Here is a 25,182-nt window from a genome sequence, read left to right on the forward strand (position 1 = left end):
TTATTCGACAGTATCGATACACACCTCCTGCCTTTGCGTACGTACTGAAGGAGTCTGAAGAGGCTAAATCATTTCTTTAGCACCTTCTCCTTGAATTCCTCCCAACCAGCCGCCTGCAAACCACGAGCATCAAACTCTGCATCCTCAACAATGGTGAGCCCACGCACTTTCCACTTCCCGATCCTAAGCGTCATATGACCCTCGTTACGACCAAAGTACTTCACGTCCTCAGGGTTTTGGTCGACCCTTAGAGGAATGTAGTGTTGTTCGCGCTCCTCCTCCCAGCCCAGTATGCGGCCTTCCTGATGAAGCGGCTCATTCTGGCCGGCAATGTATGCACCTCCGGTAGCAATCAATCGAGTTCCTGCCGATTTGGAGCCTACGAGGCCGGAGTGGTAGAGGATGCGGGAGAATGGCATGCCGTAGACTAAGCTCGCTGGTAGTATTATCGCGTTTGATGATGGCGATGCAGAGTGTTTTGTCATAGAGCCGGCCTCGTCGAGTGTGGCACGTGCTAACAAGCTCGGGTTGCGCAGGCTCTCATGCTGTATTCTGGTCTCCTTCGCCACATCCTGACCATGAACCAGTTCCAGCACTTCACCAGCAAGAAGATGTTGTGCTTTCCGCTTGCCAGGGTCGGTGATGTGCTCGGCCATGATGTTTGCGATATCTGCGCTCGGTACAAATGTAAAGAGCTTCAAGTATCGCTCCACATCGGTATCAGATGATCTCAGCAGGAACTATAGCAGAAAGTGTCAGCACTCTCGTACAGATAGTATTACAACTGTACTCACACCATAGAGATCGAAAGCAGACGTCATACTCTGATCAAGCCACACGGCATTTCCAGCACTTTTGCCGAACTTCTCTCCCGAAGCAGCAGTCAAAAGTGGTACTGTCAGACCCATAGGTGCCAGGTCGTCTTTCAGCTTGCCATCCTTGTCCAACAGCTTCTGTTGCTGTTTGCTCGGACTCCCGCCTTGAGCGATATACTTGATGACATCCATACCAGCGATGATGTTCCCGAACTGATCGCTGCCGCCTATCTGGACTTGGACATCGTTATGTTGATACATGTGCCACCAGTCCCAGCCTTGAAGCAGTGGGTATGTGAATTCGGAGAAAGTCATGCCATCACCTTTCTCCAGCTTGTTCCGCACGCTGCCATATCGTCAGCTCTTGAGCTAGCAGAATGGCGGAAATGCTTGGACTCACTCACGTATCCCTCCCTAGCATCGGCCCTATCCTTGTTCTATGCCCAAGAATCTGCAAGAAGTCACCTAGCTGCAGGTTGCCCAGCCATGATGCATTGTCCAGTAATTCCCGATGTCCAGCATCTTGCTCTGTGAACCCATGCCTCTTGCCATAGCTTGCAGCGTTCTCCCATATCCCGGCCAGCTGCGAGAACATGGCACTGAAGTTTGAATCGTGTACCGACTCTACTGCTTCTGCTCGTGATGTGAGACGCCCACTGGGATCCCCTACCCTTGCTGTGAACCCTCCAACCAACGAGACGGCTTTGTGGCCATGGTGATACAGCCAGAAGAGGACCATCAATGGCAGCAGATGGCCAAGATGAAGTGATGGTGCCGTGGGATCAATGCCAGCATAGAATCCAACCTGCCGCCGTCGCAAGAGCTTGTCCAGTGTGATCCGGTCTCCAGCGATCTGATTTACATAGCCTCTCTCCTCCAGCAATGCTAAAACACTCTTATCTTTCTGAGCTTCATGATTCCGTCTTGTCACGTGGAAGTTCCTCTTCGGCTGTGGTCGTCCAGTAGTCCGAAAAGCCTTTCGCATAGCACAGCGCATACACACCCAGTCGGTCGTCTTCGCCGTCGCCGCCTGCAGCAGAGGACGCGACATGGTGGACGGAGCACAGTCGCCCTGGTCACGCTTACAACATAAGGACAAAAGGATGGCGCTGGCGATCACCAAAGCGTGTCCTGTCGCCCTTTCTGCAGACACCCGCCGACACCCGCTAGTGCGAGAGCTATCATGTCCAGTCACATCACGTATTGTCAAGCCACGCTCTTAGCTGCCGGTCACAGACATTGCACTGCCACTCAGATAGCATTTGTCTTGGAACAATGATCGACGATCAGACGACAAGGCCAAGGGAGAGCTGTCAAATCCGTACAACGGACTATGCACCACTACTTACAAGTCCGCCTTTGCCTCTTGGCCAGCCCAGCATCGTCGAATAGTCTCCCTCAGAGGCTCCTTTTCGATCTCCCTCGGATTCCAGTAAGGATTACCCACCGCAATTTCCACCGCCTTGTCTACATCTTCCTCCTTCATGCCGAAGTCCTTCAAACCTCGCTTAAATTTCAACTTAGTCAGTAGTACATTCAGTCCTTTGATAGCATCACCGTCACTCCCCGGCAACACATTCGCGAGCTTCTCCATCACCTCTGGGATCTTGGGCGCATTGTATGCGATCGCGTGAGGTAATACGATCGTATGTGTCTCTGCGTGCGGGAGATTGAATGAGCCGCCTAGAGTGTGGCAGAGCTTGTGATGTAAGGCCATGCCTACACTACCCAGACACATCCCACATAGCCAGGCGCCATATTGTGCTTTTGAGCGCGCCTCCTTGTCTTGAGGATTATTGACGATGGTTGGGAGAGCTTCCGCAAGTTCTTTGGTGCCTTCAAGCGCCAGCAGATTCATGATTGGGTTTGTATTGCGAGCATATAATGCTTCGACTATGACAAAATTTCAGCAAGGCCACCCCAGTCACCATATTCAGGACGTGAACACACCAGCATGAGCAATAGCATTGACTCCACTCGTCGCCGACAACGCAGCAGGTAAAGTCATCGTGAAGTCCACATCATATATCACCGTCCCTGGCAGAATCTTCTCATCACTCCTCGTCGTCTTCTTTCCCTCCTCCGTCTCACCAAGGATCGGCGTCATCTCACTCCCAGCATAAGTCGTGGGAATACATATATGCTCTAGTCCTGTCCGAATACTTATCGCCTTACCTAGACCTATCGTGCTTCCGCCGCCGAAAGAAATCACACAGTCAGCGCTCACGGACTTGGTGTACTCAAGGGCTTGATTGGTGATATGGGTGGGCGTGTGCATAGTCGCTTCTGAGAAGAGCCCGGCGGATGTGATACCGGCATCTTTGAGTATCGGCTCCAGAGCTTGTACCTGTTCCTTCTGCTGCGGTGTAGATAACAGCAAAGGCTTGCTCTTTCCCAATCGCTTCACTTCCTCAGGTAATCTTTTTATACTTCCGCTGCCGAACACGACACGGGCTGGATTGGCATTGTACTCGAAGGAGTGCATGGTGACGTCCTCGAAAGTATGATCGTTGCAGATTGTAGAGCGTTCCTATGCAGAAGCAAGCGCTCTGCTTTGAGGAGCGCCATCTTATGTCCACCGGCACTTGACTTAACCGAATGGGTGAAGGAGGAAGCAATGGCTTTTGCTGGCTGGATTGGTACCTCGAGTGGAGATGTGGGGCAAGCGCAAAGCGTCGGTCACGTGCGGGCGGAGCCACTATGGGACCAATGCTATCGTTGGAAGTCCAGACAACAATCAAGTTGTAGAGGCATTCGAAAAGATAAGCAACTAGACTTAAAGCTGGACTAGATTGAATGTCTTACATAGGACTGATGTATCATGGATAGCTTCATTAGTCACTATCACCAGCGTTTCTACACTGTCCGCCACCCCAAACCACGAACAGATGCGGATTATCCCGTGTTCCTCGTTCACCATTACAAATCTCCACAAATGCGTCGCTGAAGTACAGAAAATGAAATAACAAATGCTCTCAGCAAGTGACTACCGTGTCTCGACCAGGAAAAGATGCAGAGCAGCATATCCCAGCACCAGGAATACGCCACAGTAGACGGACAGTCCAATAGCGTCCCGCCATAGCGCCAGGGTATCGAACCCGAAGCTCGACAAGATGGCTGAACCGGGCACCGTAATATCTAGACCATACTTGTTGTCGACCAGAGTCAGATACCTCGCCTCGTTGACAATGAGGCCCTCGAAAGCGTAGTGGAAGATGGAGAGCTGTTCGGAATTTGTTAGCATTCGATAAGCGCACAGTACAATAGCAGACATATGAAGACTTACCGACTGCAGCCAAGTAGCAGCTTTGGGAATAGTATTCTGATTGAGCAAGAATCCGCCAAATAGCAGACTGAATAGCATGACCAAAACGCCAAACAAGTTGGCGACTCCCTGGTTCTTCACACAGATGCCGATAAAGAGGATGATGGTCGCGGCCGCTAAGTTGAAGAGAGTGAGGAAAAGGATAAATTTGAAGAACTCCGCCCACGCAGGCACAAGGCCAGTCATAGGATAGAGTATCACACCCATGATAAGTGGCGGGATCAACCGTAAAGGCACAATGTCAAACACCATCTTGCTAAAGTAGTAGGCGAAGGGGTGATAGTAGCCTTTCGCTCGCTCGCGGACGAACAGTAGTCGCTCTGGCGCGAACACAGTGAGCGAGGTAAGGGTGCTGAAGCCGAAGAGCGCGAGCATGAAGAAGAAGAATCCGAGTCTGTTCTGGAAACCTGCCAAATCGTAGCTGAGGCCGTAGAAGAGGACGCCGGTGAATACTGCGAGCACGATGGCGATGGCGTAGTGCGTGAGCATAAGCATGGGGTTGCGGTAGAGATTACGCCAGGTTCGACGGGAGAGGATGGCGATCTGTGTGTGCAGCCAGGGCTTGCGGTAGCCTTTTACTTTACCTCGATATGGAGACCCGTTGCCATTCATGCCAGCTCCAGTATGACCGTTGCTGTTGGCTGTCTCGGCGGCGTTGTGAATGTCGTCTCGAAGATTGGCCGCCACGTCTGAGTCGTGGTAGGCAATCAAGAGGAGGTCAAGGTCAGTGCCTGTTGCGCCGGCAATGGTCGGTGGAAGGTCGTTTGTGTCTTCATTGATTGGCGGTGGCGGGTGACCGTGCTGTTTGGACATCTTCACCCAATGTTGCCGCTCATCTTCGCCGATCAGGCTATCACCCTCACTTCTTATACTGCCAGCATTGTTTGGTGGTGCGTCGGTTGTGTTCTTGCGCGTGAACAGCTGTCGTTCCTGCTGTTGACGTATGCTAGTCTTTCGCTTACTTTTCGGCCGCAGCTGATTTTGGCTTTCGCCACCAGAGCCGATCGAGTTCTCGATACTTGAGTTACTGATGCTAGGGATGCTCTTGACAGCCATAGTCGAGCTGGCTCTTGTTGACCGTCGGTCTACGTCAAGGCCTGCGGGATACTCAACCTCATCATCAGGGTCTGCAGGCGCGCCAACGTGCATTGTTAGGTCGACGAGATAGTCCGCAATGTTGAATCCGGATGGACATGCGTAGCCTATGCTATCGAAATAGCTTTGGCACTTCTCGAAAGGTCCACTATAGACGACACGGCCTTGCGCGAGCAAGATGAGCTGGTCGAAGAGCGCAACAATGTTCGATCGCGGCTGATGGATCGTGAAGACAACAGTCCTGTTATATGTCTTGACCAGAGTGACGAGACACTCGACGACATTGAAAGCGTTGTACGCATCGAGTCCAGAAGTAGGCTCGTCTAGGAAGAGAATGCTTGGACTGGTGACAAGCTCGCAAGCAATGCCGACTCTGCGCTTCTCGCCACCAGAGATGCCACGGCCATTGCCTTCTTCAGAGCCTATTAGCTGATGTCGAATGTGATAGATGCCAAGCTGTCTCTCGACGTCCTCCACTTTCTGTGTCTTTGCTGCGACACTCATCTCTTTCGGTAGTCGTAGCAATGCAGAATCGAGAATAGTCTCGTGCACAGTCAAGGTCGCCATCATAGTATCATCCTGATCTACGAAACCAGTGACGGACCGGAACTCCTCGTCGCCAACCTTCTCGCCGTTCAGCCAGAAATCACCAGACACGACACCACGCTTCCTCTTGCGTGCGAGGATGTCCAAGAATGACGTCTTGCCCGCACCTGATGCACCCATGATGGCGAGAAGCTCACCAGGATGTACGGAACCGGTAATGCCTTGCAGGATCTGTTTGCCTTTGAGGTTATAAGATGCGTTCTCGAAGTACAACGCAGCAGGCTTGTGATCGGCCAGCAACTTCGCATTCTCCTCTTCCTCTTCATCGCCGAGGTAGACTGGACCATGTCGTGCTGCGCTTCGTCTGCTCAGGAAGAAGACCAGTAAGATCACAGCCACAATGAATAGTGCACAGCCAGCGATGACACCTGCAATCAGTGGGGTGTTGATCTTTTTGATGGGTCTCTCGTAGCCAGGGACTTCCAGCCGGGACAAGCACTCGCCACTGTGGCACTGAAGTGTGATGCTTTCATCACCAAAGACGGAAGAGATGAGGCCGTTCATGGCAGGCTCGGAGAATGTGGAGCCATCCTTTTCGGACCCGCCTTCAGTACGCACGGTAGTGAAAGATGCAGGCCCTTTGATCTCTTGATCCAGAAAGTCGCTGATATCGATACTGTTCTCCGATCCACAGAGCATGCGACCCGGCACACAACTACACCGCACTTTCTGGCATGTATAGCTTGTCGTGTTCCGTGTCTCCGTAGCTTCGGCAGTCCAATCGCATTTATCCAATGCGCAGTAGAAGCTTTCCACCTGATCGACCCAGAACTGGAAATTGCACTCTTTGCGCGGAGCATTGCAGCTGAAGGTAGCTTGTGGCTTCTTCTCTTTCAACTGGTCCAAGATTTTGCGATTCGTGATATCGCACATCTGGTAGTTCTCGTTGACCACTAGTCCCTCGCGATAGCACACAGCATCATCTGCCTGGACTGGTGGCAGCATAGCCTTACATGCGTTGTTCGACTTGCAGACATTGCAATTGATGCCCTCCCATCCTTCATTGCATTCGCACTTCTCTCCCTCTCTTGGTGCACGATCCTTGCCATCGGCCAATGAGCCGCATAGCGGTGCACTGCAGTCTTCGCCACCAAATCCGGGAGGACATGAGCACTTTCCACTGCTCTTGGTACAGTTGGCGTATTGTTGACAGACAAAGTCGTCCAGATTACAGTTGAAGCATGGTGGGCAGTCCTCCGGCCGCTTCTCGTACAGACTGAATGGATTAGGTTGAGATAGTAAGGCGTCGTTGGTGGTGTAGTATTGGTGTGTTTGAGCTCCAGCCGAGACTGTAGGCAGCACCTGCAGTGCTATCGCCGACAAAGCGCATAGTGTTCGCCACATATCGACGCTCTTGCCCTGCAGGCTACCAGATGACTATGTGAGAAGGTAGATACACCACTTTATGCAGAAGGCGTACGTTCGGCGAACATCGACAGTTTGGTGAGATAGTACAGCGGGTGTGTGTGTGTGTATGATGATCGCCAGCACGTGAGGCTGCTATCTCTCAGTCGTGCATATGTACGTAGCTATAGCACTAGACGATGGATGACCGTTGCAGCAGTTTACCCGCCACCTCTGAGCCAGTGAGCCAGTGAGCCACCACGGAAAGCTGCCGCTGTCCTCGTGTCCCTGCCCCGAGCCGAACCAACACCTTGTTTGAGCTCATCCTTGCTCCGACCACGTGGTAACGATCATGATCATCTCGCAGGGCACCTTCATGCTCGACCAGTATGAAAACAAATATCCTACACAACATAGCACTCGTGCTCGTTTGCGAACCGGTCTTAGAACAACAGCATAGCGGACACTAAATGGCGACACCATAGACTGGACAGCAAGTCCAAGACAAGTTCCGCCTGGTAAACCTTCGTCTCCTGTCCAGCATCTCTCTCGTCCTGGCTCATCTCACAGCTGGCATCATTCTTGTCCACGGAGATGTCCTGGCCATGTGGTTGGAAGACGTCGACCTGCCCAGAAAACCAAACATACTGCATTCGAGAACAATGCACCCCCCGCACCAATAACAGCCGAGAGGCATTGAGGCCCGATAGTCCCTGAGATAGTTCCTGTCTTCATTAGATTGATTGAAGCATGGACTACGGAATCTGGCCGAGACCGATCTTGAGACCTCGACAGTGCCACGACACGGCATGAGCATATATAGAGGCGACCGGCTGGTCAAGGAAGTATACCAATTTCACGAACATCACTCCCCTTCATCAAGATCTCCAATTCTTGTTCATCATGACTTTTTTCACTGCCCTCTTCGTGCTCTCGGCCATTTCGAGGGTTTTGGCCACTCCCGTAGCCCGACCTCACAGTCAATCGAATGTTGTTTGGGATGGCCGCATCGACGATTGCTTCACGGTCAAGGACTTTGACTCGACTCCACCCTCGCCATATAGTCAGGGCAGCGTTCACGGTATGATCGCGTTGCAGGACGCTTGGGACCCTTGGCTAAAATCTTCATAAGGCTCGAAGAACTTGTCTGGCTACATCAGGCTGCCGAACGTCCAGCCAGACTTGGTACGTCACAAGGACGCTAGGAATCTGGTCCGTTTGATTTAGCTCACCGTTCACGCAGTTTGATATTGTGGGCAAAACGAAGCCGTTCGAGGTTACCATTGAGTGCGTGGCTGCTAGTACAACAAAATGGAATGTGGCACTGACCTACTGCTTCGATAGTGACACTTCTGTATTCGTCCCTGGTGGCAATGCACCACAAGTGGGTTTTAGAAGGACCGAGCTGAATCCGGCATCGAACAATGGATCCACTACTCTCTATGGTAGGAAGGACTCCAGAGCAAGATCACACTGGTACTGACCGCATGGTATAGTTGAAGCAAAGCGCACTGTCCACTGGTCCCTCCGCGCTGACCCTGCTCGTCTACTCGACTTCACGCATGAGTACCAGGCAAGGACAAATCGCTATCGCTTGTTTCATGATCTTCGACTGACGCCAGCGTAGAATGTATTCCTGGAGACAGCCGCGTACGATGCACACCAATTCACCATGAAGACTGGCACGCCGTACAACAACGCGACCAAGGGGAAGATCCCAGCGACTCAGACCCTTCGCATCGAGAGTAGCACAAATGGTGGTGTCAGCGAGACTACTCTTTTCGAGACCTACTATACCTTGAATGACTGGCACAACTTCGCTCTTGAGCTGGACTTCAACCAGAAGTACGTTGATTATGTGCAAGGCCAATGTTCAGAAGCTTATGATTCTCCACAGTACGATCACAGGCTATTACTCCAAGAACCACGACGCCCTCAAGGTCGTCATTCCGACGAAAGCCAATAATAATGCCGGCGGTGGACTCTGTAAGTCCTAGTCGACCTGCTCGTTCCAAGATGGAATAATTGATGGGGTACAGATCATTTCGGCATACTGAAATTGCCTGCGAGCGGTACGGGTAATGGAAGTGTGACCATTAGTGGTTATCAGCCATCTGGCATCAACGAGGTGGGTTTCTTGAAGTTCACTTACTGTGCTTGTATTCCTGACTGACGGCACCTCTAGGGTCAATACTACGGTGGTATCTTTATCGAGGACACTTCTGCGCAGCCTGTGACTACCAGCGTTTCATCATCTGGATGGAAGCTCTAGGCTGGTGTCGATTTACGGTCGTGAGCCTGTGTATTCAAGCAAGCTTCAGCCTTGGACGAAGTGGATATCTTGACATAAGGACTACTGTAGAGTACAGTTCGCACAATCTCTGTCTCTATATTCTGCGGCTCTGCCAATGTGAGTTGGCGCAAGACTACATGTCGAGGCTTTAGCTCTGTTCAGAGATCATTTTCACTTACGCATGACCAAGCATGCATATCCTGACATGGAAGTTCAGCACCTGTATGTTCTGCTATGTACCAGCTCAAGCATGCGACTCCAATGATCTGAAGCCTCGGAACTGTCGGCATGACCTCAGAACGTGTCACCATGATACCGTAAATTGATCTCGAAGCAAGAAGCATTGCGACAATGCTGGAATGATCAATCAAAGCCAAGACCACATCATTGATCGTTAGACACAATCTCCTACCAAATGCGTGAACAGCAATCTGAGCTCGCACAACCAACAATGCCACAACTCCAGGACCTCTTCGGCGTCCGCGGTCTAGTCGCCGTCATCACAGGCGGAGGGTCAGGCATCGGTCTCATGGCCGCCAAAGCACTGGACGAACATGGCGCCAAAGCCGTCTACATCATCGGCCGACGCAGACAAAAGCTCGAAGATGCTGCCAAGCAAGCCAGGAACGGATCGATCATCCCACTCGAAGGCGATGCGACATCACAGGACTCCTTGACAGCAATGGTCACACGAATCAAGGACGAACAAGGCTATATCAATGTCTTGTTCGCCAATGCTGGCACTATGGGTGTGCAGTGTTTTGGTGAGCTGCCGGACGATCGTCATCCCACTGTACAGGAGTTTCAGAAAGTCGCTTTGTCGCATCCGATAGATGATTTTGCGACTGCGTACAAGGTAAATATTTCCTCGCCGTACTATACCGCTGTGGCATTCCTCGAGCTGCTAGATGCCGGGAATAAGCAGGGTTTTGCGCAGCAGTCGCAGGTTATCGTCACAGCATCTATTGGCGGATCCTTGAGGTATTAAACCTGCTATCCTTCCCGTTCATGTACTCTTGCTGACAGTCACAGACAATCACAGGGTAGGTGGCAGAAGTCTTACCTATCTTCTTGAGCATATATACTGACATGCAGCTCCAGATGGATGGGCGTACAGCACATCAAAAGCAGCCGCGGTGCATCTAGTGAAGATGATGAGCACCTACTTCGGCCCTTGGGGTATCCGAGCTAATTGCATAGCACCTGGACTATATCCCAGTCAGATGACAGCACAGCATCCGGCTTTGCAGCGAGAAAAGCCAATCACAGAGCCAGGCGCGATGCCAAGTGAAATCGTACCAGCTACCAGAAGTGGAACGGACGAGGATATCCAGGGAGCGATCCTATTCTTGACGAGTAGAGCGGGTGCTTACATCAATGGCAATACACTCGTGACGGATGGTGGGAGGCTTGGGCAAACGCCGGCGGCGTATTGAGCTTGGAATGCTTGCTTCGGAGTATCAGCTCGATATATACTGTTTGAGATCATGCTTATGGCTGAGCGACTTCAGCTAGACTTTTGTAAACATCGAACTCGAGTACTCGGTCCTCAAACGTCAGCGGTACCATGCTCGTGAGATATGTGATGGGGATGCTGAGGATATCACCGAGCATGCTCCGGAAGTCCTCATTTAATGCTTGAAGAACCTGCCATGCATCCAATGCATACTGGAAGTTTGATATCCGGGTGAAAGGACTCGTGGACGGCGTTGGTGAAGTTCTCGGGGTCGCTTCAGTCGTGGTTTCACCATCCCATTCCGTCGCCTCCAGCTCCACCCTCTCCTTGTCACCCATGACATCGTCCCAAGAGTATAAGTTGACAGCGATCAAGTTGCTGACCAGGATGGCGAAGCTGCCATACATAGCTTCAGTATCTTTTTGCAACTCCAGTGCCGTGTTCCAAGCCTCGATGCGGGATGTAAGAGCATAGCCTCCCTTCTCATACGTGTTATATAACCGCGGCCTGCCTGTCCACTCGATAGCCTCCAGCTCCGCGGGCACCATCAACCCATCCAACTCAAAGTGCTGTGATATACTCGCATCGATGACAAAAGTGGTCTCGCCCATAATGCTCCTCTCCCGCATCTCCATCGTGATCAGCCAGAATTCACCATTCTCCGCAAAAAGCTTGACCTGACGTGGAGCTCTTGAATGAGGACAGTCGTCGGCGGGATGAGCCTTGCAAGGGCGAGGATAGTCGACACACCTTAACGTCTCCGCGCACGACAGCCCCAGGTACGGCGTATCTTCGATGGTAATAGACATCGCAGGAGCCAACGTCATTACATTGACACTTGCTTCGTCATCTCCTTGATTCCTCTCAGGCTGCATCATTTGGTAGCCGAAGGCGAAAAGTACCTTGTCTTCAACCATAGAAACCCGGGACGTAGGATTGCTAAGCTTGACCGCGACACCTGCTACCACTACATTGTCGGGTGAATCTGCTCGACCACTACTATAACGATCGTCTACTGGGAGGCTACGTGATCCCAAGGGTCGAGGATGCATGACAGAGCCAGTCCAGCAGTCTTCTGGGTAATATGCAAGCACCCCGTATGCAGGCTTTTGTAGACTGCTGCTAGGGAGGCGAAACCAAAATTTCACAGGCGACTCCTTGGCCTGGAATCCGCGGGTAATACCAATTAGAGTTGGCTGCAGAGCCAATATCCTCTCCAGCGAGATGGGCATAAGTCTCGTATTTGCCTTTCGTCTGGAAGAAACAATGAACTCATCTTCATCACGGAACTTCTGCATCCGTAAGGCGATGGTACTGTCCATATTGTGCTGCCGGCGGCAGTTCAGAATGCCTAGGTACTACTGTTCTTCGTACTCAGCGCTCCATGGTACAGGTACAGCTGGTGTCTCCTGCTGCAATACAGGCAAATTGATTCTAAGACCGCGATTGGTCATCTCATGCTGGCCGGGTCTGCCCCACGAGACGATGTCATGACCTCCTCGGAAATCAGCCGGAGAGGAAGCCAGAAGGTCGCTAGTGCTCCGGTCGAGGTTGAGACCCCACGCAAATATAGAATGATCATTTGATGTTCGGATAATCTCTTCCTGTAAACGACGAAAGCTTCTCTTGCCTTCTCCGTACAGCATGGGAATACTGACCTCGAACAAACCCAACAAACAATAAGCCATATCCTCCGTTCTCGAAGTCCGCCGATAAGCAGCCCAGGACATCCGTTTCGCAATACTGATGCTGCTCAATCTTATCTCGTGCCTCAGAACCGCCACGTCCACCTTCGTGATGCTAGACAGCAAGGCGACCTCATGAGAGCCCTCGAATAGCATGAACCAGTCCTCGCCGTAGAAGCGCACGTCTTGGGGTGCAATTAGTTCCTGGAGCGTCCAGCCACGGGTGAACCATTTGCTCGCATGTAATGCACGAAATCGATTCACCATCCAATCCATCCTCGAGATATCGCCAAGATAAGCATAACACACCTGCGCCTCAGCATACCACCTATACATCGAATTGATCGCCTCCTGCAGCTCGGCACTGCTGGTCTTGTCGATACAGCACGTGTCGACCCAAGCCCATTGGATCGCTGCCAAGGAGGCTTCGAGACATGCCCAGGCGATTTTCGAGAAGCCCTTTTTCTTTCTGGCGAGCTTGAGTTTTTGCATGTCTTGGTAGGAGACTTCGTCTTGGCCCCAGGTGTGGGAGAGGATGGCGTAGGGTGGGACATCGCTTTCAAGGAATTCGGAGAGGGCGTAGGTGTTTACATTTATAAGACGCATCGTCTAATTTGCGCGTCTTGGCCGTCCAGTCCACAATTCTGTCTCGTGGCCAAGAGAGCGATCCTCCATTGGCCTGGATCTTGGCCAGGCTATGTCTTTCGAGTCCGACCAGCTTGAGCTTCATTGGCATGGCTGGCGGGCTATCAGCGTATAGATCTTATGCTTCGTGCTCGAATCACAAGTGATGGATTTGGAAGGCAAGAGGGGAGGAAGAGTAAGGTACTACTTTGTTTGGCGTTGCCGCCTCTTCGAGTATGGTGGCGTGGATTGGCTTGGGGGCCGGATTGCGCACAGTCGGCGCGGATGGCACCTCTCGTGACTTTATTTGTTCCCATACGGCTCATTGCCACAGTCCTCACCGTGATGTGGCTTCGATAGCCTACACGTCGAGTTCTGGTAACGATGTTGCTCGAAAGGTCATCGGCATGGCAATGGCAATGTACATGACTCGCGGCCATTGGTGAACCCCACGCCTGCCTCCGACCTCGTGCTGGTATGAACATCAACATTCGATGAATATGGGTGCAAAAAGATCTCGTGGCGAAATGGAAGGCAAAGAGCAGGACGGTAGTGGCCAACGCTCATCACCCTTCATGCCCATGTTCGAAACGTTCCGGAGCGAGCTAGACGAACACCACGACAGACGGGAACGGATAATCAAAGCCTCGAGAGACATTACCGCGTCGTCCAAGAAGATGTCAGTGCATGATGTGAGGAAGGGACTGAGTTCATGCTGACTTGTGTGTACAGTATCTTCACGCTACAACGGTATAGCCTGGAGCATATCAACGGCATAACTTGAGCTGATATGACCAGGATACGAGCCCTCAAGCAACCACTTCCCCAGCATGCGATCAAGTCGAACAAGCAGTATCACGACACCATCAAGACACAATACGCTTCCGTCTCTCGTGATCTCCAAGGTCTTAACGCTCACCGGTACAACCGACAGATCACGGGTGGTTGCCAGGAATGGATGGAGGCAGCAAGCTTCCAACACTACCTCGAGACTGCCACCCTGATCGCCTACGACGATGCCAGGAAATTGTTGAGAGGCTTAGATGCTGAGGGACCAGGGGTGGACTTAAGCGCGGAGGACTATGTACTAGGCATTTACGATATGACGGGAGAACTGATGCGGTTCGCCATCACTGCCATGGCTACTAGTGGTGAACTGCCCAAGATCCCGGCTACCAGTGCCATGGACGGAGAGGAGATGGACGTGGATGCTACGAGTGCGGCACAGCAGCGTTCTGTGCTGACGGATATGCGAGAGCTGCGCTCGGCGTTGGAGGGACTGGATGCTGGGGTGGGACCCTTTGCAAAGGATGCGGATAAGAAGATGGAAGTGATGAAGCAGAGCGTGGAGAAGGTGGAGAAGGCACTCTATGGATTGATTGTTCGGGGTGCAGAACGACCGAAGGGGTGGATGCCGGATATGGATGGTGCGCGGGCTGTTGAGGTGGAGGGTTGAGTAGAAGTGAACATGACCATTGTGGACCACACACGTCCACGTGTTATGGCTGGATGTTCGACTATACGACAGAGAAATTCTTTGTCATATCAAAAGTGTTTGCCTGCATCCTTTGCGCTCTCATGGGTGCTGTCCGCTTCTGGCTTTGCAGACGCAGCCGGAACAAAGAAAGTGCAGGCGAAGACGACTTCATGTCTGATCACTGCCATATCCCGACTACACAGACAGTATCACAATCATCACATGGACCATGGCTTCACGAGGCGCAAGAGGTGGCCCACGTCGCGGCGCACCCTCCACAAGATCACGTGGTGCTCGCTCATCGCCTCGCGCAAGGGGTTCTGCTCGTGGCGCTGGCGTACAGAAAACACATGCGACTCGCATACGGCCACTACAGCCACGAATAACAGCTGCACTGCAATCCGCTTCCAATATTAGTCGCAACCCAGCACCACCAGCAACAGCCACCACAGAAACTTATCCAATATTACCCTCCGGACCAAGAGTCACTCGCAACCACGATGCCAAGTTCATGTGCAGCCCTGCATCGATTTTCTTCGTGTCCATCGGCGGCCTTCAAAGCACACCTGATACAGAAACTATAGCCCTGAACCTGATGGACTACTTCCTCCAGCTCTCAATTTCGCATTACCCAGCAGAGCTCTGGTACGGACATCTCCACGCCACTTGCTTCCTGCTAGCTAGCGAATTGACAAGCTGCGAAAACGAAGTTGTGGAGGTGTGCCGAGCGGTCGAGATGCAGGCTGCTGGACTTGTAGCCACGGGCGCTAATGAGCAGAGTCTAAAGGTGCAGCCGGAGCAGGTGTTGGCTGGCTTGAGAATGATGGTTGCATGGGGAGGGGAGATCATGGGGTGTGTAGGAGGGTATGACTATGCTCTAGAAGGTCTATTGGTTAGGATGTCAGGTGGTGGAATGAAGATTGGTGAGACCGAGCATCAGTATCGTGCTGATGAAGCCGAGGGTTTCGCATCGATTGATACGAGCCATAAAGAGAAGGACCTGGTCGACTTCGATACCTTCGATGAGGTGTAGAGCGAAGCTAGACACCTGTATATCTGCTCTCACGAGCGTCAGTGAACGAAATGCTCGCCCAGAGTACCTTCCACTAACTTGTATGGATCTCACCGTCTGCCTCAGCCTTGCCACGACCTTTACCGCGTCCAATCCCGATCATCTGACCGCATTCTCGCCAGAACCCTATAGCAGGTTCAGCGAATGTAGCCTCGTAAGCATCATTCATAGGGCGTTCCCAGATTAGATCGGCCTCCACTGATTTCACCAATCGCGTGCCTTTGAAGAACTTCCAGAAGAAGAAGCGGACTGGAGCTAAGGCGAGAATCAGCGATCTCTCGAGGTCGTCGACGAGGACTGTGTCAGTATACGTACCATCGATCACCATAGTGTAGTATGTGAAGAAACTCGTCACCGACCATGGCGCGAAGGAGGTGTAGCCGTAGCAGGTCACAATGCAGATCATCCATGCTAACCCGATATATGCCTTGATACTTCGTTAGCTCCTGTCTGCTGGCTGGGTTGAAAGATTACCAATGACTTACACTGTATGGCTGAAAGTAAGCAGTGTAGGGAAAGGTGCGTCGATCGATACCCTGAGCTTTGCAGGCGTTGTAGAAGAAGATATAGGTTTCGTCATGACGATATTTGTCATGCTGTCAGTCGCTGTCTCTAGCTCCATGGCTCAAAGGATGTGCGTAAGTGAACATACAGTTGATTATGCCACCAGCTGTGATGAGGTTGACGAGCCTGATAATCATCAGCGTCTCATAGTATTCCGCAGACTTAAGCACTATCTTACCAGTTGAGCACAACAACAGAAGAATTGCTAACTTGCAAGAACGAGAGGAATGGGAAGACCATGACGACCGCAAAGCAGTATATCGGAATACCGCTCTTCGTGCACTTGCGCAGCAATCTAGGTGCTCGCCCTTCGAGAGCCAGACCGTATAGACTGCGGGTCGCACAATAGGTCAGGGTATTGCCGGCGCTGAAGATTGATGTGACCATTAGGACGCTAACCACTTGTGGCAAGACGCTTATCCCGAGGTTCTTCATTGCGATAACGTAGGGAGAGGCATTCGCTGTACCTGAGCCCGTTGCTTTGCCGCTGAGGATCTAGTAGTTATTGTCAGTCACCAAAGTCATGGAAAGACGGTACAGGAAGCCGGCTGGTTGGAAGTTTGTGGACTCACATCGACTAGCGTAGGATCATCATACGGCAGTATAATACGACAAGCCAGCGCTCCGATTATAAAGAAGACTCCGAATCGCCAGTACATCGTCTTGAACGCATCCTTGACGGTAACTCTAGGTCTTTTGGCTTCTCCCGCCGTCATGGAAGCGTACTCTGGTCCGACAATAGGGAAGGATGCAGCCCATAGAGCAGCCAGGAAGCCTTCGAAGCGCCCTAGTGGGCCAGTAGTGATGTGTTCCGCGAAGCTGCCGGGATGGGACCAGTTACGGAAGCCATAGGCGTCGTGTTGGGGGTTGCAGCCGACCATTGTGAAGAAAGTAAAGCAGAAGAGGAGGGCGATCAGAATCACTTTCCCACCTAGAAAGTACCATAAGTAATGCAGTCAGGTCCGGACGTCAGCCGTGGTATTGGTGCTCACTGCACAGCCAGAATTCGGCTTCTCCGTAAGCTTTCACTGCCAGCACGTTCAGTAGACTTAAGACACTAGACGCCAGCATTGGTTGCCTATGGGCTGCTCGCTCAGGAATATATTCGCTCGTTGCAAGGGAGATAAGCTACTGCTTCTGGGCATTCGATGACATGGAGTCTGCTTGAGAAGATGAGTGTTGCTGCATTGGGCTTCTCACCTGTACAGCATGATACAAGCTATCGGCACGCCTACGCCGATAAGTTAGCCTGCTGTCACGCAGTATCAAAAACCGCAATACTGCTTACTCCACGGAGGTATATCCGGAGACCAGAATGCCAGCACAGACGTCAAGGCAGTGATCTCGATAGGTATGAGAAGGGCTCCGTATAGGAAGAAGTTCCATCCTGCCATAAATCCAAAAGCATCGTCGACCCACTTCCCTGCCAACCGAACAAACCCGCCGGACACGGGCATTAGCACGGTCCTTTCCGCCATACAATTGTTTACAAGGCCGAGGAGTAGTGTACAGATCGTATATGCTATGAACAGGCTACCAGGTCCTCCGCTAGCAAGGCCAGTGCCTATGCTGATGAAGAGAGCTGTTCCAATACTGCCACCAATGGCAATGAGCTGAATCTGTCGATTTCCGAGCCGCCGGCGAAGACCATCGTTGTTCTCCCAGATATCGCCAGATTCATGAATGGGTGGCGCTTGATCCTGAGCGTACTCGTAGGGCGCTTTCGTGTCTTCAGACATTAAGTGAGCCATGATAGTGGTCGTTCGAGTCCCGAAACTGGAGTGGAGAGCTATCAGTCCTCGAGCGCGGGCAGAGCATAGTCTTTGTTGTTTCGGCGCCAAGGAATCTATCTCACTATCTTTCGCATGGCATTGGAAGACCCACTGGTAGTGTCCGCGGGTAATGGCACGCGACACAGCAACACGAAGTGTCGAACCCACGCGGCGAAAAGACAGCCGAGATCGCCCGGGCTTGGCCGGCACGTGGGTGAGATCTTTCGAGGGTTTGTTCCCGTCGACTGATGAGAAAAGGTCATTATTGATGAGTGCAAACTCGACAATGACGAATAATCTTATGATAGAGGCGCTCAAAACGGTCCACCAGCGCCATATGTGTCGATTCCACACACCACATCTACTATGCTAAGGGACGCTAAAGTCACACACTTGTTCATTTCCTGGCCTACCAGAGTCCATAATTTTAACGATAGGCGAGCCAGCAGCTGTTCAAGAAGTGATCATACATCGATCGACAAGAAAAGACCGCGGGACACGAAGATCACATGGAAGCTGGCCGTTGGCGTGCGTAGGACGTCCTCATTCGTCTTCTGAGATCCCGGGTTATAAGACTGGTCGAAATCACGGAGGGCTGCCTCAATCAGGTGTGAAACCGTACGCCAACGACGAAGAAGGCAGGATGCTACGTGTACTGGTCTTCGCACGCTGTGTCGTAGTCCTGAGTCGAGCTTGCTCGTAGATAGATGTCTCAGCCATAGTGACAAGGACTGCCTCGACCGAAACAGGTACTCTTGGCGTTGTCGAGAATTGATGGATCAAAGTCTCCCCCAGAGGACCGCAGTCCTGGTTGGTACACTTGCAACGCCAGAATCGAAGACTGTCATGCGTGCGAAGCCTGCAATTATGGATCTGATGCTCAATCTCTCAGTGCTTCCAGGAGATTGGCCTTATTCTCTACACCGATAAGTCGTTCTCAGTAGGGTGTCTCTAGAGGGAACAGTGGTCGGTTGACCATTCATGCTTGAACTCCATGGCACGACACGAAGAGTGCAGCTGACACAGGTAGTCACAGATTGGGTTCGCTTCAAGTCATGCCCATTCTGAACGTCCTTGCTCGATTCTGCCGTGATACTCCTCGTTCAACTCATCCTGTCCAGTGCCCGCTGCAAGATCATGCAGCAGGTTCAAAGACTGGGTTGCCTGAAGCTCTCCTCAAATCACCCCATTGCACATCGCGCTGGATGGAGGTTTGAGGAGAGTCGCCTTCATCATCTAAGCCCGAAGTCATGTCAAACGACACCACCGCCGCTCCTTTGGCTTTCCAGTCTTCGTGCTCTATCTGAACAAAGACGCTGAGCTTCGTATACGATTCTTGGTAGTGGTCCAGTACTTGTAATGGGGCTCCTGCTTCTAGCCTAGCAGCTTTATCTGCGCGATAGTGCTCCACGCAAGTCTCGACGCTTGCACTGGGGGCAAAGCGGACATCTAGGCGCAGAGGATAGGAGTCCAGGACTGGTGCTTTGATGGCTGTGAGAAGTCGTTCAGGCAGATCTAGAGCCGGTTGCGCAATGGCACCGTACGTCACGTAGACCTGGAACGACCAATTGGGTGGCAGAATTGCTGCACCTGCTCGTGGTCGTTTGCCATAGTATGCTGAGATTGCTGTACAGCCGCTTTGATCCGTGAAAGACGCAGTCGTCTGTCCTTGGAGTGTGTTGTGCAGAGATTTGACAGGCGGCGTACCGCCAAGACTCTTCGCTGCGAGAGGGTTTGTTTTTAGGTCAGTCTTCACACCAGTGACCATTATTGTTAGCGAGACGCTTGAATTCATCCATCGTCACTGTCACGCCAGGCTCGCCGCAACAACCGCGACCTCGACTCGGGGGTGGCCCCGGGATCCCAGCCCGTCACGGTGCCGTGACGCGCCGCTGGGGAACTCCATACACCAATAGTAACTATGTCACGGCCGTCGGGACTGTTACGCAGACTATCTGTTCTGTGACTTCTCAGTCACTCGCGAGCCCTAGGTCTCATGCCACGCAACGCAAGGTAATTTCATAAAACAATTTCTTCGCAAAGCAGAATGACATATAAGCGCAATTGATCAGGGCCCTTCGCCTGGCTCGTCCTTGGGTGACCAGGCATGGAGGCAGTCCTATCGGTGAGCCGCAAAAGAGTACAAGGCCCCGTACCAAACCTTGCTCAGGAACAGCAGAATGATTGATAGGCTTCTAGGGGTAACAAGACAACCAGAGCGGTACAGAATTCCGCCTCGATCGTGGCACCCCACGTGGCCTTGGCTCTGGTATTGCCTGGGCTTCAAGATCTACAAGTCTTCCGTGAGGTGGAAAGGCGGCCATCTCACAATTCAGATTGAATTCTTTGCTTCGCCAGGCTAGATCACAGTTGTTGTATCGAAGGCATGTGAAGTGCTAGCTTCTTGAAGACCTGATTTGTGATAGTCAGCGAAGATTGCTGCTCACCGTCCATCCACAGAGAAGACGATGTGCTGATTGTCGTCTATGTCGTCTAGAATCAGTCCCATCCTTGGCGTATCAGTCCATCTCACGGTCTCTTCAGGACAAGTGCCATTGGTCGTGAAGTAGTTGATCTACCTGCTGCTGTAGTCTATACCGCACGAGTCTCCAGATCCCATATCCAGCTTTCGTTTGTTAGTGCTCTGGACCTCAGCCCACTGGGTAGCGCAACCAGCAGGCATACACTGCGTCCACAAGGGGAAAATGCTATCGAATGCAAATGGACCTTGGACCAGGCGGACTTCTCCTCCAGCTCCAGATAGAGCGACCTTAGCAAGATCCCGGTGGTAAAGTCCCGAATCTCCACCTTTGAAGGTGTGCGTACTAGCGCTACTTGTATACCGTTAGGAGAAAGAGCACTTCTTATGACTGATGACTTCATTTCGGCAAGCCACTCGAGTCTCGCTCCTGTTGATGTGCTCCAGACATTGGCAGTCGTCCCGGCCACGCCAGTCATCCAACGCCCATCCTGCGAGCACACTACCATAGACAGTCTATCTGTGGCAGTGAAGTCTACTGCTTGACAAACCTGGCCATTCTTGGCGTCACACACGAGAAATATGCCATGACGACTTCCAAGCACAAATCGTCCAGACTCTGCAGAGCACACCACGCACATATCGATCTCACGTCCCTGTCGACCCTTAAAAGGCCGGAGATGTTTAATTCTTTTACCATTCGTCGCGTCCAGGAAGAGCACTGCCGACGCCTGAGGAAGAAGCACCTGCTGTCCATTCGGAGAGTAGGCGCAGCATGGCGAGTCCATGTCATCGAATCTTAGGTCTTCTGTTGACCAAATGAGCGCTCCTGTACGCTGCTCGACCACAGTGAGAACATTGTCGTCTCTGAGGACTAGACGTTGTCCATCTGGTGAGAGAGCAGCTATATGGAGGTGGCAGACATTGTCGTCTAAAGGCCAAACAATGACGCCAGTCGTGGTGTCTACAACACACGATTCGGTACCTATGTCCGAGACCGGAGACTTAGTGGTGAAGACCGCGCGTCGTCCATTCATCGAAGACATTTGGTGGGTCCACTTGGCCTTATCGAGAAGCAAGGGTATGACCTTCTTCTTGCTAGTGGAATCTTGTGAAGGCAAAGCATAGCATTCAATGTCAACAATGCCAGCGAGGTGTCCTGAAGACTCATCCTCGAGTTGTTGGTCCAGTGCTGCTGGCGTGTTCGAAAACTCGGTAGCAGATACATTGGCCGCGTGACTGTGATTAACAGTGGCCAGCATGCCTGCTTCAGGACTATCTATCAATTGTGCTTTGGGACAGCTCCTCTTCCTGTAGTCCTTGTAGAAGCGTTTGGCCATAGTCGCTAGGCGAGGTGCATGCTTTCTGCCATCATCGTCCATGCTATGTCCTCGTTCCAGCACACTTGGTGGTGAACTTGGTGTCGGTGACCTATCTCCGTTAGGTGGCCGTATGCGATTCCCGAGATCCTGCATCCGCGGAGATATATCGAAGGTTCGACGAACACCGACTGGCCTGGATCTGTATTCGATCTCCTGATTCTGGTCGACCATATGCTTTGCCAGCACGCCTTTGCGCCAGTCGCTGTCACCAGCAACACGCTTTTCGGAGGCTTCTTCATGCTCCGTGCCTCCTGCAATAGTTGACACGCCGCTTGCTGCAGTTCTGGACGAGACCTCGTAAGTACTATCTTCGCGATCCAAGGATTCAACCTGCTTGCGCTCTCTCAAAAAAGGCCGTATTCGTTCTGATGAGTCGGGGTTTGTGTGTGCCCGTGCCTCCTCATCAATGTCCGGCACTGGCGGTAAAATACCCGATCCTCGGACAATACCCGGTTTCGTGGTGGTGACATCTTTCTCTGGGGCCCAGTTGGACGTCTTTGTCGTTGTCCAATCAATGCGGTGAGCGCCATTGCTCATGACACGCTTTTGAACAGCTTCATCATGCTCTGCATTAGTGGTAATAGTCCGAATGTCAGGTATCGAGATCTTGGACGTAGCATCATAATATTTACCTTCACGGCGCAACGAACCCTCTCGCTCTGGCTCGTTTGAGAGTGGCTGCCCGTTTCTTGGTGATTGTAGTCTTGTGAGTGCCCGTTCAACCTGAGCAATGTCCTGCCCCGATGGAGGACGTGGCTTCTGTTCACTGGCAATTTGCTCAGGTGCGGACTTCTTCTCTCGAGCCGTTATCGTCCTCCCCTCCCTTGCCTGGTCGGTGGCGTGTCCGTGAGTACTAAAACTTTGCCTCGGTGATGTATCTCTATGGACCACACCACTCGTATCACCTTGTATGGTCCACCTTCCAGATGCCGCGCTGAGTTGTGACGTGGTACTGACATCCTTGAGAACGTGATTGCCTCGGAGCCAGCTATGATTGAGGCTGGCGGCTATACTTGGTCGGTTACCAGCTTTAGGAGCCAGCAATCCCTGTACCAGTGTGCAACCGTGTGCGCTGACCTGACGAAGTCGCTGAGTTGGGAATGCTGTCTTTCCTTTGGTATATCTTTTCAAGACCCGAGGCTCGGATGGTGGGAAAGGGGTCTCTCCTGTCAGCAACAAGAATGCGATAACTCCTACAGCCCAGATATCAATGCCTTTAGTGTAGGATCTTTGAGCTTCATCGTCGTCGGACAAGTCCTCGTCATCGGATCCGAAGCCTAGTACTTCTGGCGCCTGAAAAGCTGGAGTTCCCGCACTAGTACGCAAAGATGTAGCTTCGGCGACGATACGCTTGCTCAGGCCAAAGTCTGCAAGCTTGATATGCCATCGTGGTGCTTTGTTAAAAACGAGCAGGTTCTACGGCGGGACAAGTTACTCCAAGTCTCTTAGCTACAGCATCGACTAACTTCGACCTACCTGCGGCTTGAGGTCTCTATGTGCGTACCCAAGGTCATGCATGAAGTGCAGGGCTTGCAGCGTTTGGGTGACAATCTGTTGCGCCTCATTCTCTGGCATGGGAAGACCTAGGTATTGATGAAGATCGCCATGAACCACGAACTCCATAGCAAAAAGTATAGTAGACGGCGTTTCGTACCATCCGAAAGATTGTACGAAATACTCCCTGTACTATTCACATAAGCATATGGGTTTCAGACTGCTCGCATACCGTAACGAGGACACAGCGAATTTGGCCAATTCACCTTTTCTTGCGAGAATCGTGCTACAGCCTCGAGTTCTCTGTCATATCTCACTGCTCTGGCATGCTGCAACATAGGCTTTCGTACAGCTTTGACGGCTCTTACATCTCTAGTGTCCTCACTAGTCATTGCTTCTTCCCTGTATACTGTTCCAAACCCACCGCTTCCGATCGATGACACTCTCTTCCACACCACCTCCTTCTTTACGCTTCCGAATCCCCATATTGGCGGGGATTGATATATGTGCTGGGTTGTGAGACCATCGGTGGAGACTTCAGCTTCGAGTTTCGCAAGCTGCACCAGCTCAATGCTATTCGCAGCCATCGATGTGGCAAGAGTTGACGAGTATAGCCTCCTCTACTGGCTAGTGATCGTAAGCCAAGTCAATAAACACATCTTTCGCTTCTACAATCCCGGCTGGTAGTCGCCCCGTGGATGTGGTACACTGCACTATCCAAGGCTGCGAGTGAGCTCACTCATGCAAGGCTGGACATCCCAAGCTCGCTGATCGTCGGACTTGGTGCCTCATGTGGCTTTTGGCCCAGTGGAAAACACAGACTATTGGAGATCAACGAGCCTGATGTAATTCCAGTATCGATCGTGACCTCTATATGGAGAAGGAAACACAATTGATATCAATACTACGTCGTAGTAGTGGCTCAGTATCAAATACGCGGATGGCGTAGTAGACGCCATAAGAAGGCTCGCACTCGCGTATATAGTACAATTGAACGTATAATGGTTGTCGCATGCCGAGACGTAGGGAACATATATAAATAGTATCTCGACGAGTAATACTAAAAGAACTCTTTTAAAAATAGCTTAGATATAGCGTTATAACGTATATAGAACGTAGTATTACCTTTCTCTTAAGTATTACTATAGTCCTTCTCTAATATAAGGTATTATTAAGGCGATAAGCGGATATTATAATAGTCGGCGCTCGTCGAGATACTATTTATATATATTCCCTACGTCTCGGTATGCGACAACTATTATACGTTTAATTGTATACCTCCTTAAAAATTACTACAGCCCCTTACTAGCTAGCCGATAAATAGAGGATTTCGACATGTAGAGTAGAACAATACCACGAAGGCCTCATGGAAACCGCAACTATTACGTGGATCATCTTGTGAAGACTCAGGAATTGTGCTTGCTCGATCCCCTTAGCTATCTGCATTTGCTATAGCATTTGCTCCGGCACATCGTGGATATCAAATTGTGTCCATTGATGAGCCAAACGAACAGGCCAACTTGCGGAAATCGGCGATATGCAGCTCGCCACCGAAGACCTTGGAGTCCGAGATGGTAGCTGAGTCGCGAAAATGCCAGTGTATAGTTTGCAACAGGTAAGCTTGGGCAATATGTCTATGTGTTGTACAGCGGCCGGGTGATCCAGCGGCCAGTGTAGCTCTCTTGACAGCGACGTTCTT

At 51.6% G+C, this 25,182-nt stretch overlaps 12 protein-coding genes across 12 annotated transcripts; 4 read left to right on the forward strand and 8 right to left on the reverse strand.

Annotated features, from left to right (window-relative positions):
- Positions 1-68: 68 nt before the first annotated feature.
- Positions 69-1,866, reverse strand: MSY1 (tyrosyl-tRNA synthetase; the record flags this gene model as incomplete). The annotated part of the gene is made up of 3 exons (XM_064836480.1): positions 69-740; positions 795-1,161; positions 1,220-1,866. The coding sequence occupies 3 exons, from the start codon at positions 1,864-1,866 to the stop codon at positions 69-71; spliced, it is 1,686 nt and encodes a 561-aa protein (XP_064695871.1).
- Positions 1,867-2,160: 294 nt separating this feature from the next.
- LTS14_003778 (uncharacterized protein) lies at positions 2,161-3,300 on the reverse strand (the record flags this gene model as incomplete). Its single annotated transcript, XM_064836481.1, has 2 exons — positions 2,161-2,708; positions 2,766-3,300. The coding sequence occupies 2 exons, from the start codon at positions 3,298-3,300 to the stop codon at positions 2,161-2,163; spliced, it is 1,083 nt and encodes a 360-aa protein (XP_064695872.1).
- A 501-nt stretch (positions 3,301-3,801) lies between these two features.
- On the reverse strand, positions 3,802-7,185 carry ADP1 (FAD-dependent urate hydroxylase; the record flags this gene model as incomplete). The annotated part of the gene is made up of 2 exons (XM_064836482.1): positions 3,802-4,038; positions 4,102-7,185. 2 exons carry the CDS (start codon positions 7,183-7,185, stop codon positions 3,802-3,804), a joined length of 3,321 nt encoding a protein of 1,106 aa, XP_064695873.1.
- A 1,672-nt stretch (positions 7,186-8,857) lies between these two features.
- LTS14_003780 (uncharacterized protein) lies at positions 8,858-9,457 on the forward strand (the record flags this gene model as incomplete). The annotated part of the gene is made up of 4 exons (XM_064836483.1): positions 8,858-9,030; positions 9,083-9,171; positions 9,225-9,313; positions 9,371-9,457. The coding sequence occupies 4 exons, from the start codon at positions 8,858-8,860 to the stop codon at positions 9,455-9,457; spliced, it is 438 nt and encodes a 145-aa protein (XP_064695874.1).
- Positions 9,458-9,929: 472 nt separating this feature from the next.
- LTS14_003781 (uncharacterized protein) lies at positions 9,930-10,914 on the forward strand (the record flags this gene model as incomplete). The annotated part of the gene is made up of 3 exons (XM_064836484.1): positions 9,930-10,459; positions 10,511-10,521; positions 10,580-10,914. The coding sequence occupies 3 exons, from the start codon at positions 9,930-9,932 to the stop codon at positions 10,912-10,914; spliced, it is 876 nt and encodes a 291-aa protein (XP_064695875.1).
- A 55-nt stretch (positions 10,915-10,969) lies between these two features.
- LTS14_003782 (uncharacterized protein) lies at positions 10,970-12,256 on the reverse strand (the record flags this gene model as incomplete). Its single annotated transcript, XM_064836485.1, has 1 exon — positions 10,970-12,256. One exon carries the CDS (start codon positions 12,254-12,256, stop codon positions 10,970-10,972), a length of 1,287 nt encoding a protein of 428 aa, XP_064695876.1.
- A 36-nt stretch (positions 12,257-12,292) lies between these two features.
- Positions 12,293-13,225, reverse strand: LTS14_003783 (uncharacterized protein; the record flags this gene model as incomplete). Its single annotated transcript, XM_064836486.1, has 1 exon — positions 12,293-13,225. One exon carries the CDS (start codon positions 13,223-13,225, stop codon positions 12,293-12,295), a length of 933 nt encoding a protein of 310 aa, XP_064695877.1.
- A 545-nt stretch (positions 13,226-13,770) lies between these two features.
- LTS14_003784 (uncharacterized protein) lies at positions 13,771-14,699 on the forward strand (the record flags this gene model as incomplete). The annotated part of the gene is made up of 3 exons (XM_064836487.1): positions 13,771-13,922; positions 13,976-13,993; positions 14,042-14,699. The coding sequence occupies 3 exons, from the start codon at positions 13,771-13,773 to the stop codon at positions 14,697-14,699; spliced, it is 828 nt and encodes a 275-aa protein (XP_064695878.1).
- A 757-nt stretch (positions 14,700-15,456) lies between these two features.
- On the forward strand, positions 15,457-15,753 carry LTS14_003785 (uncharacterized protein; the record flags this gene model as incomplete). Its single annotated transcript, XM_064836488.1, has 2 exons — positions 15,457-15,572; positions 15,618-15,753. The coding sequence occupies 2 exons, from the start codon at positions 15,457-15,459 to the stop codon at positions 15,751-15,753; spliced, it is 252 nt and encodes an 83-aa protein (XP_064695879.1).
- Positions 15,754-15,826: 73 nt separating this feature from the next.
- Positions 15,827-18,107, reverse strand: LTS14_003786 (uncharacterized protein; the record flags this gene model as incomplete). Its single annotated transcript, XM_064836489.1, has 7 exons — positions 15,827-16,047; positions 16,108-16,219; positions 16,278-16,333; positions 16,445-16,482; positions 16,535-16,851; positions 16,929-17,287; positions 17,645-18,107. 7 exons carry the CDS (start codon positions 18,105-18,107, stop codon positions 15,827-15,829), a joined length of 1,566 nt encoding a protein of 521 aa, XP_064695880.1.
- A 1,156-nt stretch (positions 18,108-19,263) lies between these two features.
- LTS14_003787 (uncharacterized protein) lies at positions 19,264-19,896 on the reverse strand (the record flags this gene model as incomplete). The annotated part of the gene is made up of 2 exons (XM_064836490.1): positions 19,264-19,850; positions 19,887-19,896. The coding sequence occupies 2 exons, from the start codon at positions 19,894-19,896 to the stop codon at positions 19,264-19,266; spliced, it is 597 nt and encodes a 198-aa protein (XP_064695881.1).
- Positions 19,897-20,720: 824 nt separating this feature from the next.
- LTS14_003788 (uncharacterized protein) lies at positions 20,721-24,070 on the reverse strand (the record flags this gene model as incomplete). Its single annotated transcript, XM_064836491.1, has 3 exons — positions 20,721-23,405; positions 23,466-23,572; positions 23,716-24,070. The coding sequence occupies 3 exons, from the start codon at positions 24,068-24,070 to the stop codon at positions 20,721-20,723; spliced, it is 3,147 nt and encodes a 1,048-aa protein (XP_064695882.1).
- Between the last annotated feature and the right edge of the window lie 1,112 nt (positions 24,071-25,182).

Source organism: Recurvomyces mirabilis (assembly GCF_035927965.1).
Source record: "Recurvomyces mirabilis strain CCFEE 5264 chromosome Unknown scaffold_8, whole genome shotgun sequence".
Classification (NCBI taxonomy): domain Eukaryota; kingdom Fungi; phylum Ascomycota; class Dothideomycetes; order Mycosphaerellales; family Teratosphaeriaceae; genus Recurvomyces; species Recurvomyces mirabilis.